This window comes from Grammomys surdaster, unplaced genomic scaffold (genome assembly GCF_004785775.1).
Source record: "Grammomys surdaster isolate TR1022 unplaced genomic scaffold, NIH_TR_1.0 223, whole genome shotgun sequence".
Taxonomy (NCBI): Eukaryota; Metazoa; Chordata; class Mammalia; order Rodentia; family Muridae; genus Grammomys; species Grammomys surdaster.
Genome location: NW_021604668.1, coordinates 942,903 through 961,495, shown reverse-complemented (window position 1 = coordinate 961,495; position 18,593 = coordinate 942,903). Strand labels below are relative to the sequence as shown.

At 38.6% G+C, this 18,593-nt stretch overlaps 1 protein-coding gene across 1 annotated transcript in view; it reads right to left on the bottom strand.

Moving 5' to 3' along the window:
- Abcb5 (ATP binding cassette subfamily B member 5) overlaps positions 1-18,593 on the bottom strand; it is an 88,080-nt gene that overhangs the window by 39,837 nt on the left and 29,650 nt on the right. Inside the window, exons 12-16 of the mRNA XM_028773202.1 lie at positions 17,481-17,606; positions 16,279-16,482; positions 10,383-10,553; positions 8,122-8,283; positions 1,817-1,957 (exon numbers count right to left, since the gene is read on the bottom strand). Coding sequence (XP_028629035.1) covers positions 1,817-1,957; positions 8,122-8,283; positions 10,383-10,553; positions 16,279-16,482; positions 17,481-17,606 — 804 coding nt within the window. The remainder of the gene's footprint in view (positions 1-1,816; positions 1,958-8,121; positions 8,284-10,382; positions 10,554-16,278; positions 16,483-17,480; positions 17,607-18,593) is intronic.

The window sequence follows — 18,593 nt, the reverse complement described above, 5'->3', positions numbered from 1 at the left end:
CAGTATGTTTTTTGATATTATAGCTAGGAAATCATAGAGTCACAAAGATTTTCTACTAGGTATTCTCACTCAAATTCAATGTTTTTATATTGTGTATCTGTGTGTGCACACACCACTGGGTAATGTGTAGGTCAGAGGACAACTTGTAGGAGTCTATTCTATTCTACCATGCGGGTGTATGAATTGAACTCAGGTTACCAGAAAACCCCCCAAGCCATTTTCTCAGCTCTCTTGTGTTTTGTTTCACTAATTTTTATTAAATGCTAGATGTCATAAATTTTACTCTATTGGTTACTTGAAGTAACTGAAAATTCCTATGATACACATTGATGATATCTACAGTCATCGACAATTGACAGTGTTGGACAGGGTAGCAGAACGGTTAGGGTACACAATCCAGAGCTCAGGCAGATAACTGACAAAGCACAAGTACAAAGCATCACACAGGGGTCAGGAATGTGGAGCTGGGGGGAAAGAGAGCTCTGAGACTCAGGGAAGGGGTACAGGGAAGATGGTGGATGGTGCTGATGCCAAGGCATGCTGGGTTTTGATTGTTTGTTTTTTGTCAACTTGACATTAACGAGAGCCTTTAGGGAAGAAGGATCCTCCACTAAGAAAATGCCTCAACATGACCAGTAGGCAAGTCTGTGGGGGCATTTTCTTGATTAATCATTCATGAGGGCAGTCCCAGATCCTGTGGGCAATGCCATTCCTGGGCAGTAAGTTATATAGAAAATGAAACTGAGTGAACCATGAGGAGCAAGTTGGTAAGCAACCTCCATGGCCTCTGCTTCATTTCCTGCCTCTAGGCTCCTGCTCCCTTCATGATGGACTACAATTGTATGATGAAATAAACCCTTTTCCTCCCTAAGCTGCTTTTGAGTATGGTACTTATCATGGCAATAAAAACCTGACAAGGGAAGGTGCTGACAACATTCAGTTGTGGGTCTATAGCCCAAGGAGGGTTAGAGAAACAAGTGTCATTGTGACACAGAAATGACACAGGGTAGAACGGTGTGACTGAAGAGAGTACTGAAGAGTGTCAGGGACAAGGAGTGATAAAGCAGAGTGACCTTTGTACTGGCAGAGAAGAGCATGCTTGGGGACAAGTTCATGGGAGCAGAGGATACTGAAGGCCGGAACTGTGCAGGTGGCTTGTCTTTATCCAGGCTGTTGCAGCAGGAGTGGCAAGTGAAAGAGACATTGAAATGAACTCAAGATCTCTCTCCATATACAGGAAAATCAGGTAGTATGTAAATGACCAACAGGATCATGATACTATGGCCTGGGATTTAAGAATCTTGAGTTGGTTGCGACTCCCAGGCTCACCTCTATTCTTAGAAGTGCCTTTTTCTTCTTTAATAGTTGCCTTTGATTTCTATGACTATTCACTTGTTTGTCCAGTTCTCTGTTTAAGACACTTGGAAGTCCCATTGGATCCTCTTCAGGCTCAGATCCACAACATCCTAACCCAAATTAAGCTGATGCTGGCCCTGGGGTGGCTGGGGTGGCTGGGGTGGCTGGGGTGGCTGGGGTGGCTGGGGTGCCACTTCAAGCTGGTGTTTTAACCCAGAGTTTTCCTTGTAGGAAGAAACAGCATGTTTTCATGAAAATTTTTTTCCTCTCCAACAAGGATCTTTTTGACATAAATGCAGTCCATTAGATGCCCCTCTTAATGTCACAGGGAAGTGAGAGTAAATGCATTGTGAACTTAGTGGCACTGTACCATTTTATTGTGTGTCAATTCTAAATTTTATAAGGATCAATTGGACTTTGGAGAGCACATACGCAAGCATGTTGGTAGGTGAACCATTACCTTTTGATGGTGTACGGCTTCTTCAAATTGGTCAGTGCAGGGGGACTTGGCACTATTCACATTGCACAGAGAATCATAGCTGGTGTTTCCTGCAGTGGAACATGTCCTTGACTCCATTTGTTCATCCGCCTTTTTAATATCCTTCAATGAAGAATGTAAATGCTGTCATAATGATACCTTAAATGAAGAATGGATATGTTGATTCCTTAAAAATACAAAGGCAGGGATAGGGAAATATCTCAGCTGCTAAAGTAACATTCTAGTGCTGGAAAGAGGAGGAAGGGGTGCTGCAGTATGGTTGTGAGATGGAGTCAGGGAGCAGCTGGAGGGTGAGGATGTGGACAGATAGGTAGAGGTAGATTGATTCTTTTGGCTTGCTAGCTACCAAGTTTAGCATACTTGGTGAGATATAGGCTAGTTAGAGACTCTTACATTAAAAAAAAACAAGCATACAAGGTGGATAGTGCTTTCATATGCACACATGCATACACACACATGCATAAACATACAACACACACATACACACACATTTGCGTGCACACATGCATACCCATGCACTCATGCATGCACACACACATGCACTCATGTGTGTACACACACAGAACATACACACATATATTCACACACATGTATGCATGCACACACACAAAGGGAAAGAATACACAGGTATTTTATTGTGTCACTTTAAAGCTTATGTGTGTGTAGCCAGGACCTAAGACAGAACTTAGGAAACAGTAATACTTTCCTGGCCAGTAGCCACAGTCCAATCCAGACTGAGATTTCAAAGCAAATTGGTGTTTGTTGGTGCTCCATGAGAATAAGGTGTTAAACTATAGATTACTGTTAAATTCTAAGTTAAATTGCATTGTACCTAGCTTTTTTTCCTTTTTTTTTTTTGTAATTCAGAAAGATGAGGGAAATTTTAGTGAGACACCCAGACAGTATTTTCCATTGATCCAGGAGTGAGAGAGTAGATTTGTGATTTTACCAGATGTCCCTTCTAGTGCAAGGAGTTTGCACAAGATCATGGGAGGCCAGATAGGGTAGCAGCTGAGAGAAGGGCAGGTGAGCAAGGAGCATGTGCACAAGGACCACATTCCAGGGATGCTTGGATTCGTCAATAATCTGAAGAACAGCTAATGAGTCACTAAGGTACAGTGAATTTTAACCAGGCTGACCTGCCATTATCATCTGTAATCAGACACCCCTATGTTATCATCTTTCTTTCTGTTATTTTTCTACTATGGAAGAAATCTTTTAATTCTCTCTCTTTCTCTCTCTCTCTCTCTCTCTCCTTTCAAGAGTTACTCTGTGGAAAATTTAAAATAGAAATTTGATCAGTTCTTGTAGTAAAGGTTTCTAAGGAAGAGTTCTATTATTGGTCAAAGACAATGCATTTTTCTAATGAACTTGCTAGACAAAAGAATAATGAGGGGGGTAGTGTTAAATGTTTTAAGTGGAGATGAGGGAAAGGAAAGGTAAGGACCAAGCAAAACTAAGGATGTATGAAAAGTCCTTATGAAAAACTATTTACTTTGTAAGCTAACTAAAAATATATAATAATAATAATAGTTGAACATAGGTACCCTGCATGAATAAATGCAAACCTTAGAGCCAGACTTTGGATATCTTACAACTCGAGGAGGCTCCAGAGGCCTCCAACACAGAACAGGTTGTTGTTATTGCTTTAGCTGCTCACCAGAACTAGAGAGATGGTAGGACCCTATTGTGGAAGAGAAAACACATTTTGGTTGTAAGTCATAGATACCGACCTGAGAACTTCTTGCTTTCCAAGTGCTGGAAGACTAAATGGGAAGCTGGGAAGTAAAGGCAGAGTAGTCTTACCCAGCTCTGGACCCTGAGTACTACAACACTGACCTCCAGGCAAGGCAATGTAATAGCGCCATGAAGGTCACTGGGGTAACTGCTTTCTTATTAAATCTGAGGCCTGGACACAGGAGGAAATTGATGTCTAACTGTAAGTCTGACATGACTATAATGGTCAAAGCTCATGGAATTTAGGAAGGTCATAAGTCCTAGGAGGGAGCATATGTCATATTGTTAATTGAACATGTCGAATTGTCTTCTAATTACACTTATATTCGTTAGTGCTACTCTTAATCTTGTCCAGAGAAGCTACGTCCTACAGTGAGCAGCAGTTAATGCAGAGAATGAGAGCCGGCTAAAGTGCTGAGAATAAGTGACTCAACACTAACCTGGCCACCTCAAGGCTCAAGGAACATAGTGGGGAAAAGGCTGAGGATGAGGAAGAGTGCTGTGAAATACTGTCTTCTGGACACAACATGGCCACTGTACCTGCTGACTCATTACAGTCATGATCACCTGATCACCTGCTCAAGATCAACTCACTACAGCCACGATCACCTGCTCAAGATCAAGCTAGAGAACCTACTAACTCACCACAGCCATGATCACCTGCACAAGATCAAGCTAGAGAACCTACTAACTCACCACAGCCATGATCACCCGCACAAGATCAAGCCAAGAAAATCAAACAATTTCCCAGCAGGCCACACTGATTGAACTCAGTGAGTTACAAAAACAAAAAAAGAAAGAAAAGACAGAAGAAAGGATAGTCTGTGAAGGTGGAAGGGGAAAGAGCAGGTTGGAGAGTAGGTTTGGAAGAGTTGGGAGTAGATCTGAGATCAAGATACATTGTATACATGTATAAGTTTGTCAAGGTACAAATATAAGATATTCTAAAACATGCATCTGTACTTGACCAATTTTTTAAGATTTATTTATTTATGAATTTTTTTTTTGCCTGAATGTATGTATATGCATGCCTGGTGCCATGAAGGTCAGAACAGGGTATCAGATTCCATGGAACTGGAGAGGTTTTTGTTGTTGCTTTGTTTTGAGACAGGGTTTCTCTGTGTAGTTCTGCCTCTCCTGGAACTCACTATGTATATCAGGGTGGCCTACAAATCTACATGCCTCTGCCTCCCAAGAGCTGTGATTTAAGGTTTGTGACATCACCACCTGGTGAAGTTAGGGTTATGGATGGTTATCAACTAAGGTGAGTCCTGGGAGCTGAACCTGGGTCCTTTGCAGGAGCAACTAGTGTATTTTTTTATCCATTAAGCTATCTCTACAGCTCCTCTGTACTTGATTTTATTTCATATTCACTAATGGAAAAGTAATTCCAAATACTTATAAGAATTAGCTCATTTAGTACCTAATTAATTTATTACTTAATAATTAATTAACCAATTACTGCATTTCTCCTCATGTTAGGGATTAGAAAATAGAAGCATAGATAATTTAAGATGCTTATCCTAGGCCCTAAAAGTATGACCTTACAGAGTCAGCTAGCAGTGAGAGGAGCTCATTCCTCAGCTACTGTGCTGTGCTGCTTCTCAAGCTTTTTCTTCTCTATCTCTCTGTCTCTCTCTTTCTGTGGTGTATGTGGTATATATGCATGTGTGAATGATATATATGTGTGTGTGTATGATATATGTGTGTGTGGTGTGTATATATATGTGGTATGTATATATGTGTGATATGTGTGTATGTGGTGTGTATGTGTGTATATGTATGGTATATGTTTGTATGGTGTGTATGTGTTTATGTATGTGGTGTGTGTATACCTGTGTGCTTGTAAATGTGGAGGTCCAAGGTTGACACTGAGAGTCATTTTTGTTCATTCTCTACTTTATTCATTGAGGCAGGGTCTCTTAGTTGAACACAGAGAGCACTGATGGTTAGTCTAGTTGGGCAGTATGTACTGGAGATTCTGTCTCTTCTGAAATTATAGAGGTCCCCTACATTGGTGGGAATCTGGAATTATAGCCCCCCACTGATTACAATCTGGAATTACAGGGGTCCTGCACACTGGAAAGGATCTGAAATTATAGGGATCTGACACACTAGTGGGAATGTGGAATTACAGAGGGGCCACCACACTGGTGGGGATCTGGAATCTGGTCCTTGCAAGCTTCCTCTCCCCATACCCCCTACTCACTTGTTCCCAGATTTCTCTCAGCAGTGTTAGCTTTGCCATTGTAATGGTCATGGATTTTCAGAAAGACTAATTTTGACACTACAGTCAGTAGTGGCAAATAAATGTATCCAGAATTTGAAAAAAGAATCGCTTGTTCACGTGTGCTCATTGAACGTTAAGAATACAGTATGCTCTGTGTGAATTGACACAATTTTGGTTATCTGAGAACACTAATCTACTTCAAAGAAGGTGTTAAAATATTTTACATATCCATAATGCAAAGGTATTATTTCTGATTTTCTTACATTGTGAAACCCTTTAACTAAAGGCCTAGTAATGGACTTTCGGTTTAATTATAATGAAAAACTAAAGGTGTGTTATTCCAAAGAAAGTCTAGTGGTTCTTAGAAATGGTTCTTAGAAATCTCAACAAGTGGCTGGGGACAAGGTGGAAGCAGAGCCAGCAATGATGAATGCCTTTAATCATAGTGCTTGGCAAGAGGCAGATGGATCTCTGAGTTCAAAGCCAGTCTAGTTTTCAGAATGAGTTCCAGGACAGCCAGGGTTACACAGAGAAACCCTGTCTTGAAAGGAAAAGGAAAGAAATGAGAAAAAGAAAAAAAATCAAAAAGACTCAAAGAGTGAGAAATTTGATCTCAAATATGTCCTTTTCTTACTAGTTATTTTGGTTTGGAAATACTGAATTGTGTTACCTAATAATCTGATTTCTCTAAGGCAGGGATTCTAACCCATGGGACATGACCCCTTTGGGGGTTTCAAACCAGATATCCTGCATATCAGATATTTACATTATAATTCATAACAGTAGAAATTTTCAGTTATGAAGTAACATGAAATAGTTTTTGTGTGTGTGTGGGGGGGTGTGTGTGTTACCAAACATGAGGAACTGTATTACAGCATTCCCAGCCTCCTGAGTGCTGGGAATACAGGCCTGAGTCACCATGGTCTGTTTAAGAGTATATTTCAGATGTCTGTTTTTTTTAAATTGCAGCATTATAAAGATTGAGCAAATTCAGTTATCAAATAACATCTTACTTTAATTTTAAAGGAAACATAGACTATAGACAAATATGAAATTAAATCAAAATCAAGTAGTTAATCAAGTAAGTTGTACTTTCTTCCTTTTCTTGTATGTGTGTGTATGTGTATGTACGTGTGCACATGTAGGCATACATGCTTGCATGCATGCCTGTGTGTCAGTGTGTGTGTGTGTTTGTGTAGGACAGAGTTTAAAATTGAGTGTCTTTACCCATTGTGCATACTTTTTTTTTTTTAATATTTATTTATTTTATTGATGAGTACACTGTAGCTGGCTTCAGACACACCAGAAGAGGGCATCAGATCTCATTACGGATGGTTGTGAGCCACCATGTGGTTGCTGGGATTTGAACTCAGGACCTCTGGAAGAGCAGTCAGTGCTCTTAACCGCTGAGCCATCTCTCCAGCCCCTGTGCATACTTTTTGAGGTAAGGTCTTTCATTGAATCTGGGTTCATGAGTTTGGCTAGATTGGCAGGCCAGTGAGCTCCAGAGATCTCTCTGCCTCTGCCCATCTCAGAGCAGGAGTTTCAAGGAGGGCCACAGTGTCTGGCTTTTTCGTCGTGTTGAGGATGTGAACTTAAGTTCTCATGCTTACTTGGCAGGCACATTATTGACTGAGGCATCTTCCCAGAACCTTCCTCGATTCGAAAACAAACAAAATAACAACAAAAGCAACCAGAGTCTCACTATGTGTCTGAAACTCACAAGAATCTTTGTGCTTCTGCCTCCTGAGTGCTGGGATTGCAGGCCTGAGTCACCATGCTCTGTTTAAGAATATATTTCAAATGTCTGTTTGTTTTTTTTTCCACTACTTTAGATTAAGCTAAATAACCCTTCCCTTAGTGGAGTGGACAGAGTTAGAATTTACAGTTTTACTATAAACTTGGTGAGGAGATGGAGACTCATAGCTTTCAAAGATAGGACCAGACAGTTGAAGTAGAATAAACAGAAAAAAAAAAAAAACTAAAGTTATTTACTGACATAAGAGCCTTTAGGAAGAAATCAGTCCTCTAGAATAAGAGAAGGAAGCAGGAGTAGAATAAAAGAGATGGCAAGAGTTAATTTCTGTCTTCTACTCATGTCCCTTAAGGAAAGAGTTGTGTAAAATCCAGCAGGGTGGATCTCAGCACATGTGTGTATATGAGTCCTGAAAAATGAGGGCTGACAACTTTATCCTACCCGTTTGACTACCCAGTGTGAGCTTTGTATCCCACCTATGAGGATGTATATATATACAGCAGAGTTTGAAGAAACATATGTACATAACGCCCCATAGTCTACCTGTGCCATGGCGAGGGAGTAGTACAGCCCCTGCTCAGCCATTAGTTCGGCGTGGGTCCCTTTTTCCACCACCATACCTTCCTTCATTGTCACAATCATGTCTGCCCCACGAATAGTGGAGAGCCGGTGTGCAACCACAATTGTAGTTCGGCCTTTGCTTGCCTACCGAACAAAAGACATGGAGAGTAAACAGAAGAGTGTTAGAGATAACCTCTGCAATAATCAGGGCAACTTATTCACAGTTATTTTACAAAAAAATCTCACCCTGGGGTATAAAATATCAGAATAATTAGCAGATGCAGAGAGCTAGGATAAATTAGAAAAAAAGTAATATGTTCCAAATGGTGGTTTTAAAACCATAACCATAGTATCTTAGCTCTAGTAAGAAACCTAACAAGAGTTTTTGAGCTATCTAACCATAAGAGCAAAAGAGATCTAAGATTTAAACTCATTGTCATCTCTCAAATGAGCATGTACTTTAACAAGTTATGTGCAGACTCAAGGTTAAATATGTTTTAATCTGATGTACAACAATCAGTAGTACATAGACGGATACACATAAGGGCATTGATACATACGTTTCAAACTAGATCTATCCAGTTCACATGGGTATGTCATTACAGCATTTAGAAGTCAACACTTGTCTTGTCTTGTGACTCCACTGTTCACCCACCAAAAGGACCATCTTATTCCCAGTAACATGTTTGTGTGTGTGTGTGTGTGTGTGTTTATATAAATGGTATCTGCAGTCTATATCCTTGATTGTCCAGGTATTAGTGGCTTTGAGTCTAACCATTTTGTTTCCTATAACCACAAAATATTTTACTTTATAGATATAATTTATCCATTCTATTACTAACTGGGCCTGAATTGTCTTTAGTTTTTTTGTTTTTGTTTGTTTGTTTTCTATAATATATAGATTCTTTCATTGTTTCTTTAGTGAAATATATATATATATATATATTTTATATATATATAAAATTTGTACACCTCATAGGGTGTCCCAGTCTATAGAGGCCCAAAGAGTAGTACAATCCAGGCAGCATTCTATTTACACCAACAATGGTACATCCCCTTTTGCCTGATAGATGAGTGTTATTAAATTGAAATTTTTATTTACATTTTCCTGAGGAATAATGAAGATGAATAACTTTTCACCTGGTTAATGAAAATGCAAAACTCTTTTTTTTTGAATGGCCCAGATCTTTTGTCCATTTTTGAGTGGGAGCCATCTTTCCTTTGCTAATTATTAGGAACTGTCTACAGAACCTATTATGGGGACTTCGTGAGAAGCTATTCTATAATGTGTGTGGTTATCTTCTCACTCTCTGCTGTTTTCCAATGAATAAAAGCTTCAAAATTTAATGATGCTCAGTTTAGTGACTCATCAGAAAATGCTAAAATATCTGTGAATGTCATATATGTGCATATATATTCAGACACACATGTGCGTGTGTCTGTGTGTGTGCTCACATTATAATGTGTACATGGAGGTTAGAAGACAACTTCCTGGGATTAAACTCAGATCATCAGTCTTGGAAGCTTGGCCTTTACTAACAGCCATCTCACTGGCTCCACATTCCCACATTTGCTAGGAATGTATACATATATAGATAGTCTGTATACATACATATACACACACTCACATATGATTGTATCTATATATGTGTGTATGTGTGCATACACATTTTACATCAGTCAACACATCTAGGGAAGCAGTAATATAATAATTTGGTTTAGTAGTTAGAAATAAAGTATACCATTCAGAAGAGAGGCTAAGTCACTGAGTAATGTCTAAGTCATTCTAACATCTCTCACATTCATGATAGTGGTCAGTACTATTTGAGGAAGATAACTGGAAGTCAAGGATTCTCTATTTGAAGTGAAATTGTGTTAATGTGTATATACTTGGGAGAAGAGAAGAATCCTTTTAGTGTGAATGGAGGAAGCAAAAGATGCCCTCTGCTGTTTCTCTGATTAGGGTGTTGTTGCTATGGGCAGATGAGATGTGCTGGAATAGACGGGTGTACAGATTGATGGCTTACATATGTGGTGTGCATGTGTGTGTGTGTGTGTGTGTGCACACTCATATGTATGTATGTGTGTGTCAACTATAGATTTATTTTTTTCAAGTAACATCCAGAATCCACACCAGAGGAACTCTGGAAACTACTATCTGGTATCCAAAGAATCTCAAATCTGTACTTTTTTGTACTTAGAAACAAAAGTGAACCAGGACTCAGATAACTCTGCCCACTTACCTTCTCCAGTGCAGTTTGAACAAGCGACTCACTCTCTGTGTCGAGGGCAGATGTAGCCTCATCTAAGATCAGAATTTTGGGGTTTCTAACTAGCGCTCGAGCAATGGCGATTCTCTGTTTCTGGCCTCCACTCATTTGAGCTCCTTTTTCCCCTACTAGTGTATTAAATTTCTATGAGATATAGTGTGGAAAAAGCACAAACATAGAAAGGTGGTTAAATGATTAGAGGAGGAAATGGCAAGCACAATACCAGCTTAATGATTGCTTTATCATGGCCATAGTAGAGTCTTTGATTTGATCATTATAAAAACAAACATCTCTGAGGAAAAGTCCTAGCAAAGAGAATGAGGAAAGGTGACTTAGGACCAAACCAGATAAACAGAAAGAAAGATTCTTAGAAAAGTTCTTAACTGGAGTTGAGTTTTCAAATCTCTTTTAGATGACCTCAGAATACTTTTAAAAAATCTGAAGCATTTATTGTAATAGTGTTTGTTGGTAGTTTGATATGTTGCTTATACTTTTCCTTTGGAGACTCTGAAAAATAGTAAGATAAAAATGAATTACACTTTGCAGGGTGTGGTGATGCCCACCTGTAAGCTTAAGAGACACAGGCAGGATGGCCAGGAATTCAAGGCCATCCTCAACTGCACATTGAATTCAAAGTCCTGACCTACAGGAGACTCTGCCTAAAAACAAAACCAAAAGATCAGGTGTGGTAGTGCAATCACCCTTTAATCCACCAATCAGGAGGCAGAGGTACATAGGTTTCTGTGAGTTCAGGCCAGTATGGTCTACGTCCAGAGTTCAAGGACAGGCAGGGCTCTGTAGAAAGACACTGTCTCAAAAGCATAAAACAAACACAAAAAAGCAAAACAGACAGAACCAAACTTATCACAACTTCTTTTTTTAAAAGCCTTATTTTTTTTCCTAAAACATTTTTCAGTCTTGTGAAACATTTAAGGTCCTCTCTATTCATTTATTTCTTGATAAACGCATTCTTAACAAATTGAATATTATTATATTATAGTTGAATATTTATATATTATACTATATTATATTAATTATATTATTATATTATATTATATTATATTATATATTACCTGTGACCTGTATTACTCATATTCTATTGGGTTATGGTACACATCTCATCAAGGATATAAGTTCGTATATTTTTCTAAACCTAACATTTCTAGAGACTTATTCACTCTTGGGACTGGAGTGATGGCTCAGTGGTTGAGAGCACTGACTGTTTCTGTAAAGGGTCCACATTTGGTTCCTAGAACCCACCTGTTGCTCACATGTAGTGCACAGACAAGCATGCAGGCAAATGCTCATACACATCAAAAAATATTTTAGAAAGGATGAAATTTTTTAAAAAAATTACAGTCTTATTGTAGAATAGTTATGCATAATAATTGGACATATTTTATGGATATAACCCTGTTATTTTTTGGCAAATAAATTGGCACTACTGTGACCTACAAAATCTTCTCAGGGTCCTTTTCAGTCTGAAACTGATCTTGCTTCAAAATAACTACATTTGATTTTGACAGTGCAAATTTATTTATTTTTTTTTAAGACAGCTTCTCATGAAGCTCAGGATTGTCTCAGATTTGCCATGTAGCCCAGAATGACCTTGGACTGTTCTTGTGTCATCTTCTTGCCTCCACCTCCCAAGTACTGGAATTACAAGCATGGGCCATCTTGTCTGGATTTATATGGTGTTGAGAATTGAACCTAGGGATTCTTGTATGCTAGACAAACCCTCTACTGAGTTGTATCTTCAGTCCACATAGTGGTGTTCTGAGTTTTTGAATTTAGATTCTGTTTACCCTCTAGGACCCCATTTCATCCAAATGCCAACTCCTCCTGCACTTGTGGCTTCTGGTCCCAACTTCAAGCTCTGCCCCTGTACTGAGCCCAGTGTACTTGGGTGTAGGGGCATCTGCTGGAACAAGTGGCCCCTACCACAGCCCACATCCCTGAAGTAGCCCAACCTTCCCTTCCTCAGTATTATTTGCCAATAGCTCCTCTCAGCTAGGGGTGCTTTTAAAATCTGCTCATGACCTGATAATGTTTTATGCTGTTGAGTGCCTCACAATGTCAATCTGCCTTGGGTTCCCAGGTGTAGCCTTACCAAACAAAAATACCCCTAAGTCCTACTGAGGTCAGATAAATTTGAATTTCAGACATATCAAAGCTTAAAAATTCATTGTTTCTCTGACATCTAAATTTAACTGGGAGCCCTGCATTTCATCTGGTAATAACTTGTTAACTCATTCAGGTGCTTATTTCCAAGTTTTTATTATTATGAATAAAGCTTCCATGAGTATTCATGGAAAAGATAATTTTATATTTGTATTTTCTTTTCTAGTGGAAGATGATACATAGGAATAGTGAGCCGTTCTGATCCCATGACCAGCAGTATGGAAGGCAAACTGCTTTATCGACTGCTGCTCTTCTCAATGGGAGGGGTGGTCCAAGTGCTTATGTTAGCACCCAAGTTACTTCAGCAAGCTCTTTTCACTTTGGTCATTCTAGGAAGTGTGAAATCACACCTGATTGCAGCATTATTTCAGCTTTTCTTGATGACTAGTAAAAATGTTTAGTTTTTACATGTACATTGCTCATTTAGTGCATCTTTTGCCAAACCTGAGGTTCTATTTTTTTAAAATCTTAGTTTTTCTTTGTTTCTGATTATAACAATTTTTAAATAGTCTGGATGTGTGCCCTAGTCAGGTAGAGACATTCGGAACATTATATTGTATGGTGTATCTAGCCTTTATATTTTCTAAATGTTGTTCTTTGAAAGAAGGTTTTAATTTAATTTAATCCACTTTGTATCTTTCTTTTTGTTACTGTTTCTTTTCTCCTCTCTTAGAAGCCCAGGGCCTTGTATACTCTCGTCTAACACTCCATACCAAGTTACATCCTCAGCCTTTAGTCTCAGTTCCTTTTGTAATATTTTTCAGAAATGTATATATCTTGACCATATCTCTACCCCTCTTTTGAGACATGGTCTTATTTTCCAGCCACGCTCTTTTCAAACTTGACATTCTCCTGCTACTGCCTCTGTCTCTTGAATACTGGGATCACAAGTGCAAGCATACATACTTGGACAGTTTATGTTTTTTAACAATAAATATCTCTTTAAAAGATTTACTTTTTCCTTCCTTCCTTCCTTCCTTCCTTCCTTCCTTCCTTCCTTCCTTCCTTCCTTCCTTCCTTCCTTCCTTCCTTCCTGGTACAGTGTAGCTATCTTCAGACACATCAGAAGAGGGCATCAGATTCCATTTCAGAAGGTTGTGAGCCACCATGTGGTTGTTGAAGATTGAACTCAGGATCTCTGGAAGAGCAGTCAGTACTCTTAAATGAGGAGCTATCTCTTCAGCCCCTTACATTTTTTTAAGGTTTTTTTTTTTAAACGTTTTGTGTTTGTCTAGGTGCCTACAGAGGCCAGAAGATGGTTGTAATCCCCTTGTACTAGAGTTACAATTATGTGTGCTAGGAGCCAAACTTGAGTCTCTGGAAGGGCAGCAAATGCCATTAATGGCTGAATTATTTCAGTAGCCCCGGTGTTACCACTTTAGAAAGCAGTACATAGCTTCCTAAGAGTTCTTTGCTTACCTCAACATCACGATTCTTTTCTTTCTGCTAAGATATTAAATGTATTAATTAATTATTATTTTGAGACTGTCTTATGAAATAGTTCAGACTTATTATGGTTCTATACTTGTTATGTAGTGTGGCCTAGCCTCCAAATGGTGATTCTCCTGCCTCAACTCTTTAAGTGGTCTTCTACATTTTTATTTTTGAAACTCAAGCTAATATTTTGCTTTAACATATATATTAAATTAATTTTTATGTGTAGTGTGATGCAAAAAACACAGCTCATTGGATGTCTTGTTCCAGTACTTCTTGCTTAATTTTTTTCTTTCACCTGCTTAATTCTATTAGTCTTGCTAAAAATTAATCGATATTATGATCCTGTTTTGAGTCTTTGCCCAGCTGTTCTACATGTTCACAGATGTTTCTCTACTATAGTATTGGTTGTTGTCTTGAACCAAGTGTTGTGTGTGTGTGTGTGTGTGTGTGTGTGTGCTAGCATTGTTCTGTTTTTTAAGCTGCTTTGTCCATATTCACATTTTGATTTTGTAAATATAAAAATATTTTGGAGTCTATGCATCACTTTCTACACATCTACAGAACACTCATGGAATTCTCTAATTATCAAAGAATCACGTTTATAAGTTAACTTGGGAAGACTATACAACCTTAAAAACAACTGACTAATAAATAAAGCACAATTTATTTAGGGTTTCTTTTATTGTTTTGTCACATCTTTTATTAAATGTATCCTTATGAAAATTTTATTTTGAAGACGTGTGAGAGCTTTATTTTTTTTATAACTTTTGCCACTATTTAAAAATTTAGTTATTTGTAAGAAAGTTTGGGCTCATTATTTGCTTTTTTAAAAAAATGTTTGACAGTTTGTGTCTTTGAAGGTGTTGACCCTCTTCTAAGCTGTTAACTCCACAGGCACAAAGGGGTTCATAGTTCTCCTTAAGGACAACTTTTCAGTGATTGTGAGATCAGTGGTCAAGAACGGCTTTCGTTGCTGATTCTTTCTCTGTCTCTCTGTCTCCCTCGCTTCTCCCTCTCTCTTTCTCCTTTACTTACTTCGTCTCCCCCTTCTCATGTTCTCTCTCTCTCTCTCTCTCTCTCTCTCTCTCTCTCTCTCTCTTTCTCTCTCTCTCCTCTCTCTTCTCTCTCTCCTCTACCCTCCCCCCTCTCTTCACCCCCCCCAAGTTACTATGCCTGTGAACATTAGCATTCATCATACTAACCTTTAGTTTCTTCTTTTATTCTTTGGATTATAGCACTGTGACTTACTATTAGATTTGCATTAAATGGTATCTTTGTTTATATGTGTTCTTTTAATAAATACCAACTTTCAGAGTCTGGTTGAAGAGTACATGGAAATGCTCTCAAATTCTAAGTGGGGGACAGGAGAGCATTGTGCATTTGAGGAAATTTAATGAAAGGAATAAAAGACCAACAAAAGGCAATGTACCGCTCCCTAACCAAGGAAAGGAACCTTCAAGCCCTTAGTGATCTTGCTGGACTGCATGCTACGTTAATCACTATGTTAAATCATGGCATAACAAACATTATTTAAAAAAAGAGTTAGTTATTTTGTTACAATGCACACAGTGTGATTTTAAGTATGTACTTCAAAATTAATGCTTTTGTTATTATGACCCTCTGGAATGATGGGTTGTAGATGTAATTTAGTTTCAAGTGAAAGCTTTTAATATCTGATTGGGTACAACCACAATTATAAGGTGGTTCTAATGAACTTAAACTTCAGGAAACGTAGGTAAATGGTTTAAAAACTATTACACGATGTTCATTAATACTAATCTTGTTGCTAAGAATTTCAAATTTATTACATCTTTTTACAGTTCTACGTTTTTAATACGGTGTTCATTTCTTGAACTTTAGAAATCTTGTTTCCTTATTGCACATCAGTCCTGACAGTGTGAACACGCCATTTCTACTATCAGCCACTAGATGGAGCTACAAACCAACGTTTGTTCTCGGCTGGTGCTCATTCTATTCTCAAATTTCTTTGTCCTTCTTTAACATAGGTATTATTTTCTCTTTTCTGTGTACAGTGACATGCAGAAAATTAAACTTAACTCCCGTGTTTGGCCTTTCACTGAGTATGTCTTCTTTCTTTGGGACTTTAGTACGTTCTTCTCTCTGCAGACGATGTCTCTAAAATACTCTCCATATCATCCCACTATGTAATGTGAATTAGCTTATCCTAGGCTGTGAGGAGCCCTCAGGTGCTCTGGGTGGATCTTGAGAACACAGGCAACACAACGCTCACCTTAGGAAAGGCCATTATGAAGTCGTAGGCGTTTGCCTCCCTCGCTGCCTGCTCCATTTCCTCTTCACTCACGCCTTCGCGCCCAAACTTAATATTGTTACCGATAGTGGTCCCAAACAAAACCGGCTCTTGGCTGACCACTCCAATTTGCTCTCGGTAATGTCTCACGTTTTGGGCTCGGATGTCATTCTCGTCTACCGTGATCTGCCATACCAAAGAACCAAGCAGGCTATGATGCTGTTCAAGGTCTTGGCTTTCAACTGTTTTCTTAACCCAAAGAATAAACTGAGTAGTATCTCAGCAAAGACTGGCTGTATTTTGGTAAACATATTTATGGTATGGATAACACCAATAGATTTTTATTTTTCCTGGTAGATTGGAACTAACAAATCTTCAAGAAATAATTAAAGTCCCATGAAACCACAACTAAGTATTAATAAGTTTGTTCATAAGACACACACACAAACACTGTAGGTGCTATGAATGTTATATTGACAGATACCATCAGCTTGTGTCTATAATGTTCTAGCCTTCTTTATTTCTCAATGTCTTATTCAATCACAAATGGTAAAAGTTCCTTCTAATAATTTTTTTTAATTAAGGGTAAATAAACTCTGTTTTCTTAGGTAGCACACAGTCACCTCAACACATTCTAGGGACAGAGTTGGATGTGGCCATCAGAGACTTCATTCTTCACAGCCCTGGCATTTGTTTGAGAATGTCCACTGCTTTACACTGATCCAGTAATTTATTTAGTCAATATAGGAATAAACTCAGGCCTACAAAGTTCTAAACAGTTTTCTTTTAAAGACAATAGTCAGTGTTAAGTAGAGGAATTGAGAATTAGATTTTTTTTCTTTTTGTGTACATGTTCATGTGTGTGCATGCCATGTGTGTAAAAAGCAGTGTTTGGGATGTTCACATGTGTGCATAGGTACCAGTGGTTGGGTCTCCTCCTGGATCAATTTTCTCCTTAGTTTTTGAGATAAGGTTTCTTAGGGAACCTGGAGCTCACCAATTCATCCACATTTTGTAGCCAGCAAGCCTCAGAGATCCACTTTCCTGGCACTGGGATTGCAGATGTGCAAGCCACAGATTTTATGTAGGTGCCGGGAATATAGCACCTGTTGACTTCGAAGCAAGCCCTGAAACACTGAGCCATCTCCCTCATACATGATTTTTTTCTAGCAGTCTGCACTTACACAGCCTTCTTCTGGGTCATATAGCCTCTGCAGAAGCTGGACTGCTGTACTCTTGCCACTGCCACTGGGACCAACCAAAGCTACTGTCTCTCCAGCCTTAATCTTGAGATTGAGACCTTTCAGAATCTGTTATATGCACAGGAAATGATACAGTTAGGAATGATAGGCAGTTATGCACATACAGTAAAAAACTTAATCTGGAGCTATAAACAGAAAAATTCTTATGTGGCACATGAAACCAATTCGGATCTTATATTTATTTGTATAATACCTCATTTATACCTATATTAATACACAGTTTGGGAGTAAAGTATTTAAAAATTTCTTTGTACATAGAAGAGATCTAATTTAAGAGTCAGCTAGCCACAGCAAACTCTTCACATACTTTTATTAGCATATTTTAATTGCACAAAATTATAATGTGTTTCATTATGACATTGTCACATATGTGTGTCTGGTATGTGGACATGATGTATGTTTGCATGTGTGCAGGTATACATGTATGTGTGCGTGTGTGCATGTGTGCATGCACATGGAGGCTCTATGTTAACACCAGGAGTCTTCCTCAATTGTTTTCCACCTTATGTTTTGAGGCAGGGTCTCTCTCTGAGCTTGGATTTTCAGTGAGTCTGAGTTGGTTAGCATTTTGGGGAGATTCTATCTCTGTCTCCCATAGGCTGGGATTGTGAGTAGGTTGCCATTCCTACCAGGTTTTAAGTAAGTGCTGGTGATCTGGACTATTGGTCTCATGTTTGAGTAGTGAGTACCTTACCTGCTCATTACCAAATAAACCATAAGCCTGCAAACTTCACACTTTTAACTGAAATACCTTACATGAATCTTATGACAACTAAATTAATGTTTTTATTTTTTTAATTTGTAACAAATGAAATCTTAACAAGTAATTGAGTTACTTAGGAAAGTTCCCCTTTAGAATAGGTCTAATATTTTTACAAGGTACATTCAAAATAGCAAGTGGCAAGCTCACAAGGACACAGGTGAGACCTTGGCACTCTAGACACCTGCCTTGATCTAAGCACACATCTCAGCATGATGGGAATAGCCACAGAATTTTTCCATATCTATGAATCTACCAGGACTTGCCACACGGGG